General features: G+C 47.5%; 2 protein-coding genes and 1 long non-coding RNA gene across 3 annotated transcripts; 1 reads left to right on the plus strand and 2 right to left on the minus strand.

Moving 5' to 3' along the window:
• The first annotated feature begins 271 nt into the window (after window positions 1-271).
• LOC100280570 (inositol hexaphosphate kinase) lies at window positions 272-7,455 on the plus strand. The gene is made up of 2 exons (NM_001153489.2): window positions 272-1,259; window positions 7,041-7,455. The coding sequence occupies exon 1, from the start codon at window positions 356-358 to the stop codon at window positions 1,223-1,225; it is 870 nt and encodes a 289-aa protein (NP_001146961.1). The 5' UTR covers window positions 272-355; the 3' UTR covers window positions 1,226-1,259; window positions 7,041-7,455.
• A 3,642-nt stretch (window positions 7,456-11,097) lies between these two features.
• Window positions 11,098-12,650, minus strand: LOC100217023 (putative BOI-related E3 ubiquitin-protein ligase 2). Its single transcript, NM_001143397.1, has 3 exons — window positions 12,532-12,650; window positions 12,015-12,387; window positions 11,098-11,922 (listed from the first exon to the last, which is right to left on the minus strand). The coding sequence occupies exons 1-3, from the start codon at window positions 12,591-12,593 to the stop codon at window positions 11,425-11,427; spliced, it is 933 nt and encodes a 310-aa protein (NP_001136869.1). The 5' UTR covers window positions 12,594-12,650; the 3' UTR covers window positions 11,098-11,424.
• A 3,037-nt stretch (window positions 12,651-15,687) lies between these two features.
• Window positions 15,688-17,786, minus strand: LOC103627217 (uncharacterized). The gene is made up of 4 exons (XR_553481.4): window positions 17,538-17,786; window positions 16,829-16,891; window positions 16,167-16,753; window positions 15,688-16,085 (listed from the first exon to the last, which is right to left on the minus strand). It is a non-coding gene; the product is annotated as an uncharacterized lncRNA (long non-coding RNA).
• Between the last annotated feature and the right edge of the window lie 397 nt (window positions 17,787-18,183).

The raw sequence follows: 18,183 nt of genomic DNA on the forward strand, positions 1-18,183 counted from the left end.
AAACTCTGGAATTATGGTGTTTATGGTGTTTGACATGTTCTTACTGGATCCTCTTTAAATTTCTACACTGGAGTCATACAATGATACAAACACACCTTTAATATTTAAAAAGATTATTTTATTGAAGACGAATTAGTGAGATCTGTACCCATGCGGCACGTTACAGCCTACGTACTGGACTACAGGCGTGCAGCCGCAACAAACCACTGAAGGAGAAAACAACAGACCATCAATGATCTCGAGATCCCCAAATCTCTTTCTTAAGTAGGTACCGCTGCGCCGCAAACCCACCGCTTCCACCATCGCCACCCGTCAGTCCGTCACCCCTCGCGCCCATAGTCCCCTTCCCCATACCATGTCCGACCTCCACCCGCCGGAGCACCAAGTCGCCGGCCACCGCGCCTCCGCCAGCAAGCTGGGCCCGCTCATCGACGGCTCCGGCCTCTTCTACAAGCCGCTCCAGGCCGGCGACCGTGGGGAGCACGAGGTCGCCTTCTATGAGGCGTTCTCCGCCCACGCCGCCGTCCCGGCCCGCATCCGAGACACCTTCTTCCCCCGGTTCCACGGCACGCGACTCCTCCCCACCGAGGCGCAGCCCGGGGAGCCGCATCCTCACCTCGTCCTCGACGACCTCCTCGCGGGGTTTCAGGCGCCCTGCGTCGCAGACATCAAGATCGGCGCCATCACGTGGCCACCGAGTTCGCCGGAGCCCTACATCGCCAAGTGCCTCGCCAAGGACCGCGGGACCACGAGCGTTCTGCTCGGATTCCGCGTCTCCGGCGTCCGAGTCGTCGGCCCCGAGGGCGCCGTGTGGCGGACGGAGCGCCCGGAGGTGAAGGCCATGGACACCGCCGGCGTCCGCCGCGTGCTCCGGCGCTACGTGTCATCCGTTGCCGACGAGGGGATGGACTGTGCGCTCGCCGCGGCGGTGTACGGAGGAAAAGGTGGAGTCTTGTCACAGCTGCGCGAGCTCAAGGCGTGGTTCGAGGAGCAGACTCTGTTCCACTTCTACTCGGCGTCGATTCTTCTGGGCTATGATGCTGCTGCAGTCGCAGCAGGCGGAGATGGGGGTGGGGTGACGGTGAAGCTGGTGGACTTTGCCCATGTGGCCGAGGGTGATGGGGTGATTGACCACAACTTCCTGGGCGGGCTCTGCTCGCTGATCAAGTTCGTTTCTGACATTGTTCCGGAGACTCCTCATACGCAGCCTTTGGGTCCTTCTTAAGAGAGGATCCTGGCATTTCGATTTGATAACAAAGGTAATGCTCACCCTTGATATGTTAATTGCTCTTTTTGTTTGTTAGATGTACTGCTTTATATGAAGGCATTGTCGTATTGATAGTAGATATCGGTTCAATGATGTAAAGTAGAATAAGAAATTTTCGCATGGCTTAGATTAGATTTTGTGTTGCCATGGGAGCAGGGGATAAAGTGGATGGAAAGATTCGTTCATGTCTCTGTGGTCCTCAAATCTTCTTCGACGTTTGATCTTCTGAATAAAAGAATATAATATTGTCACCTCAGCAAAAGCTAGGACACCAAAAGAAACAATTGATTATGCATCTGGCGATGTTATTGGTAGACTGGAACATGCTATTTAAAAGTGGAGGTATTTGTTCTGAATACATTTTTACTTGATTGTTGAGTGGTATGTGTAGCACGAAAATAATTCAAGGGAATCAAGGTATTGGAATTTGAATATATTGTTATTACAGCCTCCGAATTTGTTAAATGATTCTAAAATTATTTGCATTCCTGATAATGGGGGTCATGGATTGGTCTTACCCTTTGAAGTGGGATATGTTATACAGTGAAGACAAGCCTTATAGCAACTCCATCAGATCCCTTATATTACGTATTTTGTAGGACAGTACCCTAAAACCATTTCAGCTTTTAGGCGAGCACTGTTGCAGAAAATTACCTTAAATTTGTCTTCTATATTTTTAGGAATAGGGGAGAGGTGGTTCTCTCCTTTGATCCTTTCTTTAGGCGAGAAAGGGCTGTTTTAGGGGATGTCTTAAAAATTATAGGTGGGATATGAGATAGGAGATCTGTTGCTGCACCTCTATCTCCAAAAATGTTACTCTCTCCGTACCAAAATAGTATTCGTTTTAGCTCTTAGTTTTTATGTATATATTCAAATAGATGACAATGAATGTAGACACATATATATAAAACACATACATCAAGTATAAATGCATTAATTCTCTAAAACGAATTTTAATTTGGGACAGCGAGTAGCTTTTAGGTATAAGATATTTAGACAGGAGATCTGGGGTAGATGCATGGTTGATCACTAAGGCAGTAATGTACTGGTTTCCATCTAGCTACGTTAGGCATTTACTGCTCAAGTCATTCATGCTTTTACTCAATAAGAAGGATAGAGATTGTGTGCAGGGGTGACGCCAGGGAGGGGCAGAGGGGGCAATGTCCCCCCTAATCCTCACCTAATTTTATAAGAGCCACTAATTTTCCTAGCTATTCACCATGTAAATAATGTAAAATACCTCGTAGTAGCCCCCCTCAATTTGATTTGTCCCCCTAAACTCAAATTCTGGCTTCACCCTGTCACACCCGGATTTTAGGGGTCTAAAACCCGGGCGCGAACATAAACACCAGGTGTGCTGGGACCAAGTCTCACACATATGATGCATAGTGGCACAGGATCGAATGTCACATCTTTACTATATAACATGAGTTCTATACTAAATAATTACATCATATGAGGAAACGATCCAGCAACCCAAAGTTGACTGGGAGACGACGGCCTAGACCACTCAAGAACTCATCACCGCATCCTCCACGCGCCTCATCCTGTGGTACCTGCTCTTGACCTGTGGGGGGTGTGAGACAGCAAGAGTGAGCTCACATACGTTCATCGCTCAACAAGTTGTGGGGAATAATGTGCATGAACTCGCCAAAGGTGGGAGCTCACGTGAAGTGTAAGGCTTACCAAAGAGAATGGTTAGAGCTGAGCATTGCTTTTAAAGTTGGTCAAAATTTTATTAGCAATTACTAAGTATAAGTAAATACCAACCCAATTAAGTAGTAGAACAAAGTAACAACATCACCTGCAATGCGATGCATATGACAAATTGAATTTAAGTTCCATAATTTAATCATGTGAGTGTCCGAGCCGCTCATGACCGTGAGCACGGCTAGTATACCAGTTTTACACTCTGCAGAGGTTGCGCATCTTTACCCACAAGTCATGTTACCCATCTGCCAAGGGATCGCGACTTCCCATACACCTCTACCGAGGAGGCGAGGCAGGGTAACACTACGAGGCCTTTACAAAGTTCCACTAGCTTCAGAAAACCCGCTACAGTTTATAGGAAGCTCCAATGCAGGAATCCCTTGCAGGACCGCCATCGCAGCAAAATCCTCCCGAGGGCCTCCCTACACTGACCACTCCCCTACTGCCCTTGCCCCTTTCGGGTAAGGTAGTCTTCCACTAGCTTTCCTAATTAATCGGCCAAGGGCGTCCCATTAAACTCTTGTGGTAGCACTGTTTTCCCGGGTGGTTCTCCATGTTCCAATTAACATAATGATCTTATCATGAACAGTAAATAACAACTGATAACAAAAGTATGAATAATATGTATCTCAATGCCCAAAACCACATATAGCACTAGCAAGTACTACCCAGAAAGTTTAGTGGTAAACAAGGCATAAAGATAGACAAACTAGGGTAACCTATTAGGTCCCATCAAATTAACCTATGCAGATCATTATGATTAATTAGAACATGAGTAGGTAAAAGAAGTGATCAAGGGCACAACTTGCCTGGGACTTGAGATGCCAGGTACCAACTTGCTCTTCAGATGACACGTGTCCTCACTACTAAACGTAGCAATACAAACAAACATGGTATAGGCAAAATTAACATTACACCAAACATAAGCAAAAACTGCGTAATAATGATCTACGCGTTGCTACGAGATCGTGAGTTCGAGAACTACTAAAATCGGAGTTATGGTTAAGGAGTTTTGATTTACGGAAGATAAAAGTGATTTTCATATTAAACTATATTATAAATTGGTTAATATACATCATATAAGAAAATATACTCCAAATGGTTAAGTAAAATTTAATCCAGATTATAACTTGTTTAGAAATCATATTATATTAAATTTATAATTATAGATATGTCAACCTTGATTAGAAGAGTTAGTCTACTAATCATAAGTTAAATAAATATCTAAGTATAAAAGTACTTTATATGCTACAAACAATGTTATTAATACTTAGAAAATATTTTTGTGAAGCTAACGCAATTTGAATGGACTAAAACAGAGTTAAAATGAATGAGTTATGGAATAAACAAGTTTCTATGTATTTTTAACATTTATTTTATGAATTTCTAGGATTTATGGTCTGCGAGCATAAATTCTCGAGAACGCAGGGGCTAAAACATAATGTTCTGGGCTCAGCTGTAATTTATTTTGGCCTAGAAAGGATGGCGGGTATATTTTTAAAAATCGCAGGGTCTCTTTTGAAAAATGACCAGGGCTGAAGGGGTATGGCCACGATTTAATCTCGACCGTACATTGCAAGATCTACGGTTCCCAGGTCATCTTCCACCTCTCGTTTGAACCGTGGGGCGAGGGAAAACCACGACGGTTGCGCTATTGCCGTGGTAGGCGATCTAGCATCCTGGTGGTTCCTACTGGCGTGTCTAGGGAATATACAGGAAATAGGAACGGCGAATCTATGGATAGAAAATTTACCGGCGCCAATACGTAGAGGAACTCGGCCACGGCGCAACAATCCGACTATGCACTCCTTGTCATGAATGATTTTCCGGCTACCAGGTTCCTTGCAGCGCTCGGGAGATGGTGCAGGCTGGTGATGACTACGGCGGCGGCGAGGCTTTTCCGTCCCTATCTGTCTGCCCCGATGGTGCCCCTATGGAGTTTGTTTGGTTGGCTTGGATAAGCGGTGGACAAGGTACGCGTGTATATATATACTCTTCGCAGAGAAGTCCGGCTGGGAGAAGCGAGCAGACTTTGCCGGATTTCACGCAACCAAACCGCTCGACGCTCGGGAGCATGTTTGTTTAGCGAAGACGGGGCGGCTTTTAATTGCATGCAGATATCACTGCGATGATATTTACGGTTTTAGAATTAAAGAAAACAAGAAATACACCCATGGCATGATCACGTGAAGGGAGTTGGAAAAATAAATGGGCCCGCACAAGTGCCTTTGGTCGACGTGATACCAGGTGAGTTTTCTTCGCCTCTTTTTTTCTTATTTTATTTTCTATTTCGGTTTTTGGTTCAAATTTGGTTCAAATTACAATTTCAACTATGTTTTAAATTTGCAAACTTAAGTTCAAATGCACGTATCAGAAACACAGCATAAGATGCAACTGTATTCATTTATCAAGCAAATGAAAATCAATAAGAATAATTCATGTAAGATGTTTTACAATAATAATTATTAAAGAAAATATTTCAAACACATAGCCACATTTTAGAAGTATAATAAAATAAATATATAATCTTCACATATTTATTTAAAAGGATATAATTTCTTATGTAAACTCTATATTAAGAACTAGTTTAACTTTTTTTAGAGAATAGATCTTTAACACAAATGATAGCTCACATAGGAATCTTTTAGGTAATCTCTTATTTGAAAACATATTTATTTAAATTAATAAATGAGTTTCCTAATTTATTTAGGATGTGATTTTCGAGTGTTACACACCCCCATGTGTAGAACATCTTCTTGACCTCAATGTTTTTATGCCTACATATTTGGACTAAAGTAAATTGCACTTAAGTTCTAGTCAAATAACTCCCTGCTTTTTTTATGCCACTCTTCATGACCAATTCCATGCTGCATTTACCATTGTTCGGCTTTCACAATCTTTATTGCAGCACTTGCATACTTATCTTATTGCAAACAGGAGTACATTATCATTGTGTCACTTCTATATATGGGATTATGAAAGCTATCTCTTTTTTTACCATCTTTATTGCTAGCCTCAATAAACCCTTTCGTCTATACAATGGGAGTGAGAGCCTCTCAGTAGATCCTATTTCCTTAATATTTCTGGACAAAGAAAGAAGACCATTATGTCATTGCTTTGCACTATACTATTGAAAAATACTAGTAACACTTTTATAGAAACAATAAAAGGTACTTTTTCATACATACGTCTCTTGAGATTACATCTACCTTGCTATTGCTGGCTATTAGCCTACACCATTCTCTCCATCAGGTTATTATACAGCAACTGTGTCAGTATGGAAGTTATCATACCATGAGTAATTACTTCTCTTTGATAATTTACTGTGTCATCACAGCATATACATTAAATCATTTCCAGCAACTTATGTCATTAAAATTGACAATGGTGATGCTTTTTGGCGGTAAGCTTTGGTGCTCCATGTTGTTTCCTCCGCTTCTGCTTCTTTGTGATGCTAATGAACTGTGTTCCCTACAATACATAAAACTGCGAAATGTAAGCTTAGGTCCAATACCATAGTCCTACGATCCTATTGTAATTGTTTTTTTGTTTCTGTTGACTTACAAATGATAGAGCTAAGTTGGACAAGCCTGTTAGTCCGTTTGATGCGCTAATGAATTCCACAGTAATTATGTAGATTTACATTTGAGATTAGGGATGAAAACGTTTTAGATTCTGGCTCATTTCCCCACTCAATCACCGGGGAATCCCGGAGGGGGTATAAGTTTCCAAAGTAGGCGTTAACGACTGTGATTTCTCCTAGGATGGAAACCTTTGTCCAATATTATTTAGCAACACTTTGGCCGATTTAACACCTAAAGTGTGGCTGGCTTTGTGGTGTATCCATCTCAATTTCAAGCATTTATTATCTTGGTTAGCTAATTTTAGGACAGGGCCGGCAGAGCACACAGCTATGCACACGAGTAACAAGCGGAACCTCTGATCACAGATTTGTCGTTTTATTTATCATCGTTCATAAGTACTAGAAACGCTATATCATCATAACTTACGCCCGTTTGGTGTGATCGCAGTTGAACTGACGTTGTTGCTGTCTGTCTCGCAGCCCTACAAGTTTTGTCTGGAAAAAGAAGCGCCTCCGAGTTGTGCTGGGTGTGGAGATCTGAGACGGTCGTCGGCCCACTTGGTTGCCTTGCCTTTGCCTTGCCTGCAAACATACGGCAACCTGCTCCTTTTTTCGCAACCCCTTACTTCCGAAGAAACTTTTTTTTTCCCACTTTGGGGGTTCGATTACGTTGGATCTGGTTTGTGCCACTCGGTCAGAGGTTGTAAGCATGGAGGGAGGCGTGTTGATCCGGCAACTGTGTCAGTCTTTGCGCTGCCTGCCGTTTCTGCATGGCTTTTGCCTGCTGCGATCCGATGTGTACTGGAGATCGTAGTGATGGACGTCTCTACCTCCAAACGAATCCGTCCGATAAATCTAACGCAGGTTGAGAGTCCATTTGGGTTATGGGTTGTCCAAATCCATTGTCGGCTCAGAAGCCAGCGTTGAGTTCGGATGTGCAGACGGATGGGGATGTGGCTGTGGACACTGGAGACAGGGGAGGCTACTCGGCTTGCGTCGTCATGGGAAAAAGAGGCAATCTTTTTCTAGTAGCCGTCCTGTCCGTTTGGGTCGCATACTCGCACGGTTGGCTGCTCCACCCGTGACCTCGAGCCTCTTTGTATTCGGATCTGAGCGACGACGAATTTTGGGCGTGGTGCTCTGACATTGCGGTTCTCGCGGCCCGTTTCAGCCTGTCACCGCCTACCACGCCGAGGTCTCAGCGTGGCCGCCGGTCAAGTCCTCTGTTTCCTACGGTTCTGGCATTATTCTGCTGCATAGCATAGGAGTTATCGCCAGCCTCGATTGTCTCAACTCCTAACTGAACTAGCCCCTGTCGTCGTACGTGGAAACAGTAGGCGGCATATGACGATGGGATCGGATGGATGCCTTGTTGTACTGGTGTGTGCCAGAAATTCGAAGACGCTGGTGGTGGGGACCGGTCTGAATCGTTCGGACTTCTGGAGGAGCACCGGCACCCTCCTTCCTTATCACGGCTGTACATGTACAGCACCAGCTGCTCGACCATACATACATACATACAATCACACCTGTCCACGCCATACAATCGCGGAATCGCCTAGCGTAGCGTCCCCAGCCTCCATCACGTCACTGCTGGTACGAGCCATCCATCCGTACGGAGCGTGCTTGCCTATTCGGCCGATACGTGTCATCGCGGTCAACAACTCCGGCCGCGCCCGCCGGCCATGCGGAGCGGACTGGAACTGGAACCACCCGTCCCGTCCGTCGTCGTCGTCGTCGTCCGCGAGCGACCAGCCCTCTCGCACGGTCGCACGCCACACCACACGCGCGCTCGGTTTGGTCAGGATCCACCGCGTTCCAATCAGGTTCGCTCGCCGCCCCAACTTCCAACCAACCGGCAGACAGCAGATGCACGTCCGGTAGCGGGAGCGGAGGGTCGTGCTCAGTTTCTGTCCCCTTTCTTTCCTGGTGAGGTCATGTTCCGGCTTGACATAATGACCATGAACTAAGCAGCGACGATGGATCACGCCACACGGCGCCCGGCGTGTGCTTCGGTCCGACATTGCGGTGCGGCGTCCGGTAGTACATCTAGGCTCTAGCCCACTGGCGAGCCGCGCGCGGTTGAGCAGCAGTGCAGCACCGTACCATCAGCTGTCCCCTTTCTTCCTGGATCCACCGTCTTCTCGTCGCCGTGGCGTCGTTATTGCCTTCATCCCCGTTCTCGAAGCCGCCAAGACCGTCAGACACTAGCCATCGACATAAATCGGCTGATTGGTTAGCTAGACGAGCGCACCCACGCTCCTCCGATCCTGGCTGACCAGAAACGAGTATCTCTAGCGTATGAATGGATATAGCCAAAGGGGCTTTAAATTAATTTGTTTTGCATCTACTCGTGTAACTCATACTCTAGATATATAGACAACCAAACAGATGCTAAGATAAAATCAATGCGCACAGTAACGCAGGCAGGACGAGACGATGCGACCAACCAATCAGACGAAAAAGTATCCTCACTAAATATTCACATTCTTATACACTTGATAAAAAATAATCAATCCTTAAATTATATGGTCATTATCACTAAAACTCATATTATAACACTATTGCAGTTACAATATTTTTAATCGTATATCTCGAGTGCAATGTGGTTGGTCTGCAATCCTCTTCTCACATGGATAGACTTCGCTTCACTCTAATCTAGTTCGTGTCATCGTCATGTTTTGTCTGTATGTACTACTACTAATATGCATCACTCTTGAATCATGACTGCTGCTAGCTTGTGTTCACACATCTCTCGAATTAATAAACTGCTTCTTTCAAAGAAACTGATATCCGTGATGCTCTCTGAATCCATCTAGTTTCTGGGTTAGAAGTACCCCCACACATATCCCGAGAGATTATTTATTTGGGATTATAATTTAGTCAGATTATATAATCTCACTTATTTTAAACTAAACGTTAGTCAAAATAGACTATATTATATAATTTAGATATATTATAATCCCAAACAAACGTACCCTAAGCCAGAGAAAAGAGCATCTCGTGTTTCTTGCTTCCTGTAACTAGGTTTAAGAGATCCCTCAAAAGTGGCATTAAGATATAGGATACTTTTACTCCAGCGGATTGCTCAAATCTAATCCTGATTTAGAAAAAAGAGAGAGAGAGAGGTCTTTCCTGTCCTTTAGGAGGAGGTATGCGAAACGCCATACAATAGGCGCCTTTTGTTTTTGTTTTTGTTTTTGTTTTTGCCTTTCTATCAAACGACGAATGCCAGCCGTCAGATCATAGTCATACGGCTTCAGAGTTGTCTTCAACCTTAAGTGATCCTCTTCCCAACGCTTGGGTTATTGCAGCTCGCCCCAGCTTCTCGCTGGCCCTGCCCCATCCACGGCGGCCGCGTTTGACTCTACTTGCCCTTGCCGCAATAACCCAAGCGTTGTCGAGCTCGAGCCATACCCATGCCATGCCTCCCCCGTCTCTCCCTGGTCCAATCGCCGTCCTCCACCACCCGGGCCGGCGACAACCACAACCCTGCCGCACCGCAGATCCGGCGCCCGCTCGCATGCCTGCCTCCCGTGAGCTTCTTTCTAGGGCAATAACCAATAGGGGAGAGCAAACCTGGACTCGTCGGTGACATCGTGAGAAGAACGACGCCTAAGAATCAATCTCAATTTCCGGTATCTGTAGAACAGGAGAAGCAAAATAATAATAATAATAATAATAAGATATAGGCATAAGAAATTCATGTGAGACGAGTTTTGGTGCAGCCGCTAAATTTTCTTTTTAAAAGGACATGAGAGAGTACAAGGGTCTGAATTCTGATGGAGATGCTCTAAGGTGGTCTATGCCGTGATTGACCTCACTGAACATGCATGTGATCGGCCGGCCGGCAAAGAAACCGAGCCCAGTCATTACGACATCGGTAATTATATACGCATTTCTTAATCGTACAGCGCGAGTGCGGTTTGGTTGGTCTTCAGTCCTCTTCTGAATCGGATAGACTTCGCTTCACTCTAATCTATAGTTCGTCTCATCCTGATGTTGTTGTCTGCATGTCGACGGATTTGTTGTGTTCGCTCCAAGCAAACGTTCCGGTGGATAAAATACCGAGCCCGGACAGCACAAGCAGAGCGAGAGAACGAGGGCAGATGCCGCGTTAAACATCCGTGAAATTCACTTGCACCTCGCATTAACATTGCCGCGACGTACCAAGAAAATATCCTATTGAGGCAGCCTGTATATACCAACCGTTAACCAATGGAAGTCATGAACACGAGTGTACTGACATACTCTAGTGATTGTTTATCTTCTCAAGCTGCGATCCATGGCGGGAGCATGCATGCACACGTTCGTCCCCTCTGGCTCTGAGACCACTTGGATGTTCACGCATGGCCTGCACTGCACCGCACATGTGTAGGCGCATGGTACCGGCAGAAGTGGCCATCAGCCCATCACGGTGGTCGCAGCGCCAGCACGGGTGTGTCGTGTATCCCTCGCGGTCACCGACAGTTGGTCAGTCGATCTGCATCTGCTCAGCTTACGCCTCACGGCAGCACAGACGGGTGTATATGATGTTGTCACCGACGGTCGGTCCATCTCATAAGCTCAGGAACAAAATTGTACTCGTAAAGATCAAGCTCACATCCATTGCGCGCGCGCTTCATGTGCCCTTCCTGGTCTGCTTGAGCGCCTCATCGTGGCTCTCTGTCTGTGAAGTGTAAGCATTAGATCTCCCAAACAATTGCACAGTAACCTCCAGCAGGGCGGTCAGCAGAATGATTTTCGCGCGTCATTTCTATCGGGCCCATGGATGTCCTCCACCACCTCTTCCACTTGGTTCTCGTTTCGTGATGCCTCCTTCAATTCGAAGCGAACGCGGTGGCACGGGCCATGGATGAATGAATCAGGAGAGGAGGACGTGGAGCGAGCCGTTCTTGGTGGCCGCGCACACGGGGCACGCCTCGCCAGCCGCCGCCTCGCACCCGCGGCACAGGCACAGGTGCCGGCACGGCAGCAGCAGCACGCACGCCTCCGCGTCGCCGCACGACCTGCACGCCCTCGTCCGCCCGCCGGACGCCTCGTCGGCTCCCTGTTCCTGCTCCACCAGGTCGAAGCAGCACGACTGCGCGTCCTCGACGTCGCCCTCGCCAGCGCATGGCGCCTGCGCCTGCGTGAGGCTGTCGAGCGTGGCGCGTAGCCCCGCGGCGACGCCCTGCCACGCCTGCCCCTCGGCCACCGTCTGCCGGAGCCTGTCGTCGAGCTCCGCGTTGCGCGCCAGCGCGCGCTCCAGCCCGGCCTCCGCCGCCCTCAGGCGCCGCGCCGCGCCGCGTCCCACCGCGGACAGCACGGCGCGGGCGTGCCGGCGCCGCGCGTCCTGGAGCCCTGCCTGCAGCCGCTCAGTCTGCGCCGCACAGACCAATCAATTGTTAGACCTCCGAACAAGGAGCATCGACAAGCGTTCCCCCGACAAAAAAAAAGGGTCAAGGATCCGACCTCGACGCGGAGAAGCAGGTCGATCTCGACGCTGTGGCGGTAGATGTGCGGGAGGAGGCCCTGCGACACTGGCGCGGCGCTAGCCGGTCGCTGGCTGGTGGACGCGGAGCCAGAGCAGAGCGCCCTGCTCTGCACGCCCCCCGCGGACGCCAACGCCTGCGGCACCGGGGGCAGCAGAGCGCGCTGGCCTTGCAGTTGCAGGTCCATAGTCACACGAGCGCGCTTCCTTGCGCCGCCGAGGCAACCTCTGCCGTGGCTGTTGCCGTTGCGGGTGAGGCCGCTGAGCGCCGTGTTGCCGCCAGCCGCGGGTGCGGGGTCGGCGTCGGCGACGAGGAACGCCGACGCGCTCGTGGCGTTGTCCAGCGCTGGGCAGCTGCGGAACAAGGCGAGCACGCGGGTGACGATGGGCGCAGCGGCGACGTTGCGGTGGTTTCGGCGATGGCGGACGGATTAATATAGATAGAAGGAGAAGATTAATAGGAGGAGCGGATTCAGGAGTCAGGACGACGAGACGAACCTGGGGATGGCGCGGAGGTCATGTGGGAAGGCGTGGGCGTGGTACTGCGCGTGCACGGCCATGGCACGAGGCGCGGGGGGAGGATGGTTTCCTACGCGCCGCGGCGGATCGGATCGATCACGTAGTAAAGCTTGGGCGGTGGGAGTGCAGTGGGACGACAAGCCGAGGGGGGCACGAGCTAGGCTATATATGGCACTCAGGGCGATGGAGACATGGAGTTTAGCGGTCAGCTGATGAGGAAGACACGTCGCCGACCCGGCGTGCGGCGGGACCATGAACAAAACACCCCTAGCTAGGCTACGTCAGATGCTGGATATCACACCACGGCAGCGCGATGCTCTCATGCGCTGATCTGATACCCTGCCTTTTCGTTTCTGTCCACTTTCTCTGTCCGCGCTTTAATAATTTTGAATCGCTTACCATCCATACCCGCCGGGCCTTAGCTTTGTGACGCAGCAATGGTGAAAGGACGTGGGGGCATGAGCTAGGGATGCCTCCCCTTTGGCTGTGCCCTTTTATGCTCCCTGTTCTTTGCTTTGAGGACAAGTGAAAGTGTGTCTATACACGGCTCACTTGTATTCATTCCGAGCGGTGGGCGGTGGCGCAAGCTAGTAAAAGGCCGCCTAAACCCAACCCAACACGACGCAATCGTCGTTTCAAATGTCCGGGACCGTTTGGATCACAAGGCAGTTGAATTATTATGATCCGAATTATATAAAGGATTATTATGGTCGGATAATGCTTCCGTTTGTAAACTTGTGCTAGATCACCATGCTTGGTACAACCAGTGGCGGGCACAGGACTAAAATTAAGGATGTGTTAGTATAACAAAAAAAATACTCCCTCTGACCTCTGTCCTAATATACAATTTGCTTTAACCTTTTTACTTTTATGTGCATATTTAAGTAGATGACAATAAATCTAGGCACATAAATAATTCACCTCAATCTTCACCTCTCTTCGACTATATGTCGTCTGGAGGCGTCTTAGGTGGCATACTGATCCCAAGATAAACACTAGGATTTCTCCTCTCTGACAGGTCTCTCTTGAGGGTCAGATCTAGGTGCTGTTGATGAACGCCACTGCCTCTGCACACATACGGACCGTCCGACCATCAGACGTGGATCGTCCAGCTTGACATAGAGAAGACCAGCTCGTGCTACAGGTCACATACCGTTCGCGCTGCCGCACAGAGCACCTATAGCTTGCAGTGATTGGCGTCCAGATCAGTGACGTTCTCAGTTTTGACTACCAAGAATTCATGGTAGCAAAGTTTCTCCATTTCAGACGACGATGGACCAAGAATTCAAGGCAACCTCATGTCGTACTCCCTGTTTCAGACGACTAGGAAATATATATAAGATGTACGTACTTTTGCTGAACAAAAGTAGGCACAAGGATTTGACCGGCGCTGTCTGATCTGTACTGTACGTCCGTCAGTTACATCGATCCGTGTGTGTACGTACAGGGATTAGAGTCCACGATTACTCCGGCAGCTCATCAGCACGTACACGTACGTACATACGTGCTCTCCGTTTAAGCATAGTAGTATACGAAGATGTACATATGAAGATGAAGAAGAATACTACCGTTCACCACCACAAGTATACGAAGCTACGGCGGAGTGTGTGAGGAAAGACGAAGAAACGAAGGGAGATGTACTGTGCTGTACGGGCCACCATGCACAGTGGTCGTCGCTACATTATCCTAGCAGCACTAGCCGCGGCCTACCATGCTAGTACACCCGGACGACCCGGCCGGGCATGCCACCGCCGTTCTTCACGAAAGACGAGACGGTGCATGCACCGCCGCGCACGATACGCCCGTGCCCCGTATAGTAGCACTGCAGTGCGCCCGTCTCTTCAACGCTGTACAGTACGCACGCACACACATGTTGGCTCGTTTTCAGCGCTGCAGTGGATACAGCGACTAGCTGTGCGATGGCGCTAGCAGCTGCTCTGCAATATGGGAAGGAACAAAGCTGTGGTGCCAGTGCAGTAAAGGTAGTCGTTTAGGACATGATTGTGCATACCAAGGAGTGATTAATTATCATAGAGTTTTCCCTGTTTGCTCCTATTAAATAGGGATATGGGTGCATTAACGTCACTAAAACAATTAAGCTTGATTGGTTGCTGCAGCAGCTCCAGTCTATTCTAGACTTGAGGTCTCAAGTTCAATTCCTCTTAAATGCATCTTTTTTTGTGCAATTACTAGGGGCAACAACGCCCAAATCCCAGACCCATGCGCGCTATGACTTCTTTTTGTGCACGCTCGATCACGCGCAGGATGACTTCTTTTACTGCACCGGAGGGAGTACTCATACACTGCAAACTATAGCGACCTGTCGTGGTGCTGTGCTCTACGACGATCCAGCGGCTAGGGCTGTGGGCGCGGCTACGGCTAGCTAGATTCTACGGGGATCTTCTTGTGCGGAAAAACAGCAGCACATCAGGCACGGGCATGCTGGCCCTCTCGATCGATCGGTCCTTTACCCATCAGGCACGGGCATGACAGGCATCAGGCCAGGGTACGGTGGATTATTACTGTCGATGCACAAAATGTGCATCGATCGATCAGTGCAAGTGAAGTCCACTTGTGCGATTTCTGTCGCAGTCCAATACACTCGCTATACTAGCTAGTCCACGCCACTCACGCACGTTTGATCGGTGGGCATGTTTGGTTACACGCCTAAGATGCCACACCTAAGGTTAGCACCTTGCCACACCTATGGCGTGCCTAAGGCGACTAAGGTTAGGCTTGTGTTTGGTTTATCTCCACGCCTAAGGTTAGGCGCGCCAATAAATGTGGGACAGCTGTTTGGATTACTACCACGCCTAAGATTAGGCACGTCTATAAACGTGTGGTAGCTGTTTGGTTCACCGTCTAACTTATCCGTGCCACACTTTTTTAACAGCTATTTTACATGGCATCCATCCAACCTGACAACCTAATATCAATTTTTCTGCAAACGATCGGGCGGCTGCTGCCGATGAAGCATATATGCATGGTTGAACAATTCAATGGAACAATTCCTAATGGATCTAAGGACTGCAGATTTTTTACTAAACAAATTCAATGGAACAATTCCTAAAAGCATATATGCATGCAACAATTATACCACCGTCCCTCAATTTTCATGGCCAGTTCTCACCAAGAAAGCCAATCTCAGATCCCTTTCCTTCATTTCAGTTACCAATAACTCATTTACAAATATCACAGATGCACTTTAGCAGCTGCAAGAACCTTCATAATAGCCCCATGACATGATGAATATGAGGAAACCAAACTAACAGATTAATATATAGAGCCCATAACATGTCCAATCATCCATAACAGGCCATAGCATCTTCATAATAGCCCCATCACAACTCCACAAGACCCATAAACACCATTAAAGGTTCACATTGCTCAACAAAAAGAGTATCTAATTATTAACCAAAAGAGTGTGTGATAGCTATCACAACCACCAGCCTTCTCCATGAACCGTCATGCATCAACCTAGAAGAAATGCAAAATAACCAACCATCACACATTCACCTCCTGCTTGGATCAACCTGTTACAATTGCAAAATATCTCAAATTAGTATAAGCACAAACAATAAAGCTATAATGACCGAAAGTACAAAAAAAATTACCTAGTCGATTCACAGGTCCAAATCACTTAAATGCTTCAATACCCATGACTCAAATAGAGCATCCTCTAACAACCTACGAGACCTTTGGTTGTGTCCCTGTGGTTCTCTGTGGTTCTCATGGTAATGAGGTCACGTGACATGACACATAGAGCATCTAAAACAAGGTTGAAGTACCTGCTAACTGTTTCTCCGGACCGCATGAATTCAAACCCAACTGACCTATTTGTCCATCTATGACCAACAAACTTTAAGAACATAGCAACTTGTTCTTCAACAGAGACATTGACATTATCCTCTAACAACCTACGAGACCTTAAATGGCTACATAACCTATGGAAAACAAATTTGCGCATGCGCAACTCACTAATACAATTGGCTTCTGTCCCATTATACAACCGGTTGAGCCGCCTCTCTCGTTCCAAATCTCGTTGTAACAAAGGACCATATTTAACACTCTTCCTATGTAATCTATTCAGTTTGTACCAAAGAAAAACCACACAAATGGTAATGTAAATAAGCACCCTTCTTCTTCGTAGGTACTGGATGTAACTATTGTAATATTGAAGATACATCTCCTTCACACCCATCTAGACAAATTAGAAACTAATTACAATCTTTAAAATACCCAAAATGCAAGTTTCAGAGGCTAGAATTTCAGTTACCTTTAGAATTCAAGTTATCCAGTCGGCAGAACCGGTTGAGATAGAATTTCAGTGCTCCTGATCCTGCACAAGCACAAGAAAAAAATAAATCGTTAGGCTCTGAGGGAGAGAACTATTAGAAGAACTATGCATTCCTACATTCCAGCTGCTAAAATAAGAAATATTCTTTCCTACATTCCAGCTGCTAAAACAGGTTCCTGATCCAGCACACCTTTGCATCAGCTAGCGGCCAGCTAAAACAGGAACCTGATATATTTTTACAAAGTTTCAGAGTAGTAGTACTTGGCTTGCTGCTGCTCCTTCACACCAGCCATCACTAGCATTCAACAGACAACGTACTAGTCCTTCACACCAGCCATCCAAGCTCCTAGATGCCATGGCACGTACAGACATCTCCTTCACACCAAGCGTCTCCTAGATGTGACGGCAGAGCCTGACGCTACCCCTAGCGGCAGAGCCCGACGCTCCGACTAGCCATCTAGCCCCTAGCGGCCTGGGGACTGTGAAATGCAGAGGTCTGCTGTAGGGTGCCGTGGGGATCTGCGTGTGTGGTGCCGTGCGGATCTGCTGCAGGATGGGGGTGGGTGCGTGTGTGGTGCCGTCGGCCCGCACAATCGAAGAAGAAACGACGGGCAGATCTACGCGGAGGAGCGAAGAAGAATACAGGGGAGCCAAGAAAACCGGGTGGCAGAAATACGAGGGACATCACCGTGCTTGGAGGAGACGACGAGAAGATCCGTGCTTGGAGGAGGAGATGACGAGAGATCAACCAGCGGCATGAGAGGGAGAGAAGGGGGCGAAGTGCGGCGCGTAGCGGTGCTGGGGCATCGAAAACGAGCGCCCCAGATGCGGCGAAAAAAAGTATGGCAAGCTCAGGGAACCTCGCCACACTTTTTGTGGCTGCCTAAAGTTAGTCACGAACCAAACACTTGCCCACAGAAGTGTGGCATGTCTAACTTTAGGTGGCGTTTGAGGCTAGCCTTGACTATATGATAGCGCGCATGTGAAACGAACAGACTGGTACTAGTCAGGAAAACCATCATATATTTATATATAATTATATATATATATATATATATATATATATATATATATATATATATATATATATATATATATATATATATATATATATATATATATATATATATATATATATATATATATATATATATATCGAAGAAGGAGACAATAGCCCAAACCAAAACGGTGCAAGTGAAGTCTCAGACGATCTTTACCCGGCCCGCCACCTAACATCCGGAATTCGAGGTCTCTGTGTCGCCTATTTCACTGACGGAGATTAGCTAACTTTTGCCCCCGCTAGTAATTCAGTTAGACGGAAGTTTCCGTCTCTA

This window comes from Zea mays, chromosome 5, assembly GCF_902167145.1.
Source record: "Zea mays cultivar B73 chromosome 5, Zm-B73-REFERENCE-NAM-5.0, whole genome shotgun sequence".
In the NCBI taxonomy this organism is placed as follows: domain Eukaryota; kingdom Viridiplantae; phylum Streptophyta; class Magnoliopsida; order Poales; family Poaceae; genus Zea; species Zea mays.

What these genes read in the sequence shown, in the direction of transcription:
- LOC100280570 (NM_001153489.2), top strand. Translation starts at nt 356, where the DNA reads ATGTCCGACCTCCACCCGCCGGAGCACCAAGTCGCCGGCCACCGCGCC.
- LOC100217023 (NM_001143397.1), bottom strand. Translation starts at nt 12,593, where the DNA reads ATGGCCGTGCACGCGCAGTACCACGCCCACGCCTTCCCACATGACCTC. An exon ending in GACCTCCGCGCCATCCCCAG is followed by an intron (nt 12,388 to 12,531) that starts GTTCGTCTCGTC and finishes CTTGTTCCGCAG; the next exon opens with CTGCCCAGCGCTGGACAACG. An exon ending in ACCTGCTTCTCCGCGTCGAG is followed by an intron (nt 11,923 to 12,014) that starts GTCGGATCCTTG and finishes TGTGCGGCGCAG; the next exon opens with ACTGAGCGGCTGCAGGCAGG.